Raw genomic sequence first — 6,711 nt, forward strand, 5'->3', positions numbered from 1 at the left:
TATGGTTATGTTGACGATACGGAGACGAGTGTTTGCAACGATAATAGTTTGCTGATACATACAAACATCACGATGAGCTCAAGTTGCAGGAGCTGTTTCAGACAGAACACATCTTGCTTTCACAACTTCGTCATGATCCGGCTGGATGACCTTTGAAAGATATAATTTTGCACAAACATATCGAAAACTCTGGAAATTCATAGCCACATCGTTTTAAGTTCGTAAACCAGGATTATACTGTAAGTATCCGGTTACACGTACAACCGTGAGAATAAAAATTCCGAGCGGTAATTAAGTTGCCGCTTTTTATTTCCTCTCCAAATCGATTTCGAACAACCATCAATCGGCCCTGATGACTCGACTGATCATTGGTTGCGTGATATGTAATCAATCTGGGGAAATAACCGAAACCGTGTCCCGATCGCCGTGTTCCTAGAACCTCGATCACGATCGTTTTTTGCCTTCGTCCTGCCTAACGATCCATTTGGCGTCCGATTCTCGGGCCTTCGAGTGATTCCCGCCCATGATGCGTTTCCGGTTGGGTTTGCCGTAGGCCTGCCGGTAGAAGCCCAGAAACAGGACGATCAGGGTGAGGTTGTAGAAAAACGCAACGTGAGCAAGCCATCTCGGTCTTGCGCAGCCTCTGTAGAGAAGGTAAGCGACTTGGGAACCAACGACGATAAACTGTACCTATAACAGAGTGAAAATCAAATAAAAACCGAAGTGGATTAAAAAACTAGAGATCCGAGATATTTTTTTAACTCAACGTTTTACGAAGATTTCACTCCACCTTCCCTCAAGACAATGCTGATCGTAAGATTTTCAAAAGAAAAAAATAGTCGTTGAATATTTCTGATAAGAAGAGGTTGATGATAAAGTTTCATAAATCTTAGGGAGGTCGTTTGCTAGTAAATCCAATTCAAAAACTTGTTATGCCACAGCCGAAGAAGCTCCTCCCCAATAATAATTACACACAGTGTAGTTTGAAAGTGTCATAACTTCGACTCAATCGCCGTAAATTTCTTGAAATTTGCCCAGTAATTTAATGACACTCGTTACATCGGCTGTGATATTTTCGAGAAGTTCATCACCGGTATTTAACAATGGATTTTTATCACCAGCTCATTAAGGGAATTGATTTTAACGAACTTGTTGGAAATTAAAAATCGAAGGGCTGCAGAATTGTATAAAAACAAATTCTTTCTTCAAATGTGTATCGAGTGTATAATTGAATTGTCAGAATACTTAAGATTTCTTTAACATTAGAATTATACGGATGTATACCTTATACACACTATGAGACAAGAGGAATGATATTCCGATAATAATCACGTTTCAAAAAGGTCGTTCGGATCCTATAATCAGTATTTTTTAATATCGTAATTAAATTTTTTTTTTTTAATATTATTCTACTTCCATCACGAGTCTGTTATTGTACGTGAAGTATTTTTCTCTCACGGAATGTCCCTGAAAATGATCAGAGCTGCACGTAACGGAACTCATTACTTATAACCTTATCCGGGAAGTTATAAACATATTTTATATACCCATATCCTATATATAGTTTTCAAATTATAGCAATGACAGCCGTTCGATTAATTGTAAGCTTACGATTCACCGAATGATTCCTGTACATACGTAGATATGGCTCAAACATAAATAATCTCACCAGTTGAATTTGTGTCAAGTATTTTTTCCACCATAAGTATTTGCGGTACGATGACCCGAGGGCCGAGATCAGGTAGTAAAGGTACATCATGACGTGTATTCCGGCGTTGATGGCGACGCTTGGCCAAGCTGTGTACAAAATCGGCTATTATAATTATAATTAGCCAAGACTGACGTGCGAGTTTCGCGTATTCGGCGTTATTCTTTCCATCAATCAACCGCTGCCCGGGTTAAATTCGGTTTTCGGCCGAATGGATTTCGTGGTGAGATTGAAGAGAGCTACGTCGTTGCAAGAGTGGCGATATTGCTACACGTGTTTTACATTCCGTCAATTTGTTTGCAGACCCATGTATAATGTCTGTAAGCACCGCGGAGCGGTAATTATACGTCGCAGGTTCACGGTTCGCGAATAGCGATTTTTTTTACCAAATCAAACAAACAAACAAAATGCCAAGCAGAAAAAAAAAATACGCATCAAAAGGAAACGCGCAGATTTGAATTGCAGGACCAAACATCGCAGGTAGTACACTTGGGGACAATGAATCTGAGACGGCTAATTTTTTCCACTAGACAGTTATGTTGGCAACACACATTAACCTATAGCGCCACAGTCTGCCGAGCGCGAAACAAACGCAATCTCAATAAACGTAACATGACCCATGACCGTCGAATCTAACCTTAGAATTGACGTGTCAATCCAACAAGTCATTATCCCCGCGCTCCCCGCGGTATTCTAAGGTTAGATTCGACGGTCACGGGTTACGTTACGTTTATCGAGATTGAGTTAGTTTCGCGCTCGGCCGACTGTGGCGCTGCAGGTTTCTCGGCGTTGCCAACATAACTGTCTAGTGTAAAAAATTAGTTGTCTCAGATTCATTGTTACCAAGTGTACGGTACCTTGGCCTCCGGGTGTGTAGAGCGTCCCGAGGTACCAAGCCATCAGCATCGCCAAGTGGTGATAGACGTGGAGGAACGTTATCTGCTCGTTTTTTTTTCGCAGTACGAAAAACACCGTGTCCATCAGGTCGATCATTTTGTTGAGATAAAAAAGCCAGACCGCTCTCGCAAGCTGTAACGAAACAAATATTTTTTATGTTTATTGTATATTTTTTTTCAAATCTCGAATACGACATGACTTTTACATACATAGTTATTTATGTCACGCGTGTACGTGATATAATTTCGTTACACACATGACACAGCGGATATCGCGCAAGATCATCGTGCCTTCACGGTTTTAGATTTATTTAATTATACGCTGTCGTTTGACGCATTTCGTGACATATTTTTCATACATTACGTGAAATTCTTGAATTTTAAATACGTGACGTGTCAATATGTTTGTATCCCGGACTCGGCGTCGGAATTGATGAGATTCGAATGCGTTTTAAGACGTACAGGCATTACGATCATCCTTGGTACGAGCACGTGATAATTTGCGACTCGTTGATATTTCAGGAATAACCAATCGGGGAATAATGGTAATTAATTGAATTTACGGTTTCATATGTGTGCATGTATGTTGAAAATGATTTAAACCATTCAGTCATAGTGGTAGGAGTATTCTTACCATTTAATTTATATCCGCTTTTTTATGGCTAGAGAACTTTTCAACATATTTCTTTGCGGTTTTTTGCTATTTCTGGTAGCATACTAATAGGTTTGTAAATTATTATTATTAGAAACAAATTGATTGAAAAATATTGGGAAAATTGAAGGAACAAGTCATTTCTGAGAAAGTTACCCCTCTACACGTATATATCATGTTTTACATGAATTATAAGTTCTTGGGATTCCTGATTACGAATCTGAAATCGGATTTTGCATAGTTTTTTTGACCGTATTCCATCAAAGTTGAAATTTTCGACCACCATATTGGATCCACCATCTTAAAGTTTTGAAATTTGGTTTCAGATTCGTTATCAACGATCCCAAAGATCATAAAATACCAACTTGTAATAAAAGTTAACGCAGCACAATAATGTGTAACTCAAAATCGCATGGCTAGACTGTCTAAAAGTGCAGGTATTTTATATCGCCATTATATACAAAGTGTGACGTTTTCCTTTTAATTATATTTCATACAACGATGGCGGTATAATTTTGGTATGGAACGTCATCGCTGCAAATACTTGGTTTTTATCAAATTGATCTATTTGTTCCGAATCGTCATTAACCTTCTAAGATAGCGTATAATATATCAATTAAAGAGATAGATGGGATAAAAATCGACCCTTTTTATTTATTTTACTGCGAGATACTTGCACATCGAGTTTTTACCAAATTTACGTATTTGCGAGCTACGACAATCTCCAAGTCTGAAAACATAACAACGAATAGTATTGAAACAAAGAACGACAACTCAAATATTGATGTTTAAATTTAAATCTCTTTAATATTATTAAAAACTTAGCAGATTATGTTGGATTTGTAGTTTTATTCATTGGCTCATTTTATTCGGAAGATTTTTTGCTAGAATCCCGTTGCGTGACTTTCTTCAGAAATCATGATTAAGTATTCAATCACAGAAACTCGCATCGATATTAATTATAATCAACAAAATCTGTCGTTATCATCGTTTCGAAGCGATTTTAAATAAAACATAGGTATCCAAGCTTTCACTTAAAAATTCATTACCAACGTTTTATTTTTGAAAGTTTAAAAAAATTGGCCCAGCCTACGAATATATCAATTGGATCTCAAAATACTAAAATCGATTAAAAGTAACGGCTCAAAAGTTGTTCGCTCATCGGCCTACTCAAGTAAACTCGATCCCCGGATCAAATATCGTGCATCACGTTAACGGACTTACTGCAATTTGGTTTTTGGCGAATTGCTTATTCGTATATTAGATACATTACACATATAGCGTATCAGTGACTTCTGCAAGCGGCAAAAAGCGAGGATAAAAATTACCGTCAATAAATCAAAAGCGGCAGTGAAATTTATTCAAACATTAGGATGTAGTATCGAGTTAATGCCACGACGTAGAAGTCGTCGTACTCCATTACATCAGCTGCTATTACTTATTGCCGGTAATCATATCCCGAACATCGATTTCCTTTTTTATTCCGCGCAAATTTATCCATCCAACATTCGTCTCCTCTTGACACGAGGAAGAATGTCTACTTCAATTTTGAGTAATTTTTTTCTCGTTGTTATACCACTGCGCACTTATCTTACACCTGTATGCGTCGATGTATATGTCCAATCTACCTTCAGGCAAAACAAGCCTGCTGTACCGTTTATCCGTCATCTATAATACAGGCAAAGATAAATGTTGCAGAACCGCGAAACGGCGATAAATCGAACGTCAATAATATAGCAAATGGCCAAGGGCAAGGATCGGTAGCCGTGAATTGGATCATAAACTCTTTACGCCAAGATTTTAATACGTATAGGTATATAGTTACGGGCACTTACAATTAGACAGGTAACTATATACTGGCGTATGAAACTCGAGCCATTAGCCTCGTTTTTCAATTCGGCACATTTGTGCGTCAATTTAGCCGGTCGCAAAAAATCGATGCTAGAACAAAAAAAAAAAAAAAAAATAAAGAAAAAAAACAACAGAAAAAATTAACGAACAAAGCGGGAAAGAAAGACAAAAAATACACAACCGATCGTTTAACGAACCTAATCACGGTCTATACGGTATAGATAAGAATTTAACGGATCACCCTGAATCAGCGATTAGCATCGAGTAAATTCATGATGATGATGATGATTCATTAATTATTCTCCGTTACCTTCGAGAGCTTGAAGGTTTTCGTCAGAGTTCGTTTATGCCGCAAACAGGCGTATAACGCATGGACGTATGTACATAGATTGTCGATGATTACCGGCCAATGTAATTATAATTCATTGACATTGAACGGAGTTATAATGGAGTCCTTGCACTAATCACTACCCGGGGCATTGAAAGTCACGATTAACCCTCCGCCATTACATGCAGTATAACGATGACGGATAAAGTTTACGTAAGTTTGAAGTCAAAAGCGATGCACAGGATGACCTCATGGAGGGTTGGTTGGTCAAACGGATCGATATCTTTTACTAATTTCATTGCAAGATATTCGTCCACGTAATATTGAGTATTCATCAAAATGTAAAGAGACCGTCCACTTCGTACACTGAGAAAAATTTCATTTGATATAGTAACTAGAATAATTCTTTAAAACAGGTATTTTTAAAAAAAACTGTTTCAATGTTGTTGGAATTACGAAAAACGCGATACGCCGATCCTTTTTTGGTTATTGCAATGCAAAAACAGTTTCTTTGGTTTACTCAACTTTTTTAGATAAATAAGGCTTTAACGTCAATTTATCGTTGCACAAGCGTTAAATTTTCGCAACACTTGCAAGAAAATATAATAACAGTGATCGCAATGAGAAAGAATAGTAACGGATACTAGACTTTCCGGTGAAAGCTACAAAGTTCATTTTCATTTTCTACCTAGAACTATATTTTTCGATTATGGTAAACAATGAAAATAGTTGAGACTGAGCGGTAACCGGAAATAAAAATTTCTTTCAGTGTAATTTACGAATATAGTAGATACCGGTAACGAGTATCAAATCTCTGGATGTCTGGTAATAAAATGAATAAAAATAATCGATTTTAGTCCAAACAACCTCGCGAAGATCTCTATGCTCGTTATTTTGAACGATTTCCCGCGTACTTCCCGAAATAAAAATAAAATAAAAAAATAAAACACAAAGTGCCAACTCACCCTCGTTTTTGTGGGTTCCAGCCTTTGCGACCGGCCGCAAAAAGGGCTGAACATCCCGGTCGAGACGCAGGCGAGAACTTCGGCGAGGATGTAGGCGTTCATGGTGATCTGCACTAGGTTGTAGCACACCAAAATACCCCTGAGACCGAACGGCGATGCGCTCTTCATTCGGCGCTTGCCGTAGCTGAGAATAAGGCCGTAACCGAGGTACAAGAGCACGACAATCGACGGATTATGGAGGCCAGGCCAACCCTCGACGGTTTCGTCTTAAAACGGAACGATGTTGTTGTAATTAAGTATCAGGTATACCT

At 38.1% G+C, this 6,711-nt stretch overlaps 1 protein-coding gene across 1 annotated transcript; it reads right to left on the minus strand.

Annotated features, from left to right (window-relative positions):
- Positions 1–6,711, minus strand: LOC124216919 (very long chain fatty acid elongase 4-like). Its single transcript, XM_046622041.2, has 4 exons — positions 6,401–6,711; positions 2,566–2,737; positions 1,670–1,797; positions 1–690 (listed from the first exon to the last, which is right to left on the minus strand). The coding sequence occupies exons 1-4, from the start codon at positions 6,566–6,568 to the stop codon at positions 445–447; spliced, it is 714 nt and encodes a 237-aa protein (XP_046477997.1). The 5' UTR covers positions 6,569–6,711; the 3' UTR covers positions 1–444.

Source organism: Neodiprion pinetum, chromosome 4, assembly GCF_021155775.2.
Source record: "Neodiprion pinetum isolate iyNeoPine1 chromosome 4, iyNeoPine1.2, whole genome shotgun sequence".
Lineage (NCBI taxonomy): Eukaryota > Metazoa > Arthropoda > Insecta > Hymenoptera > Diprionidae > Neodiprion > Neodiprion pinetum.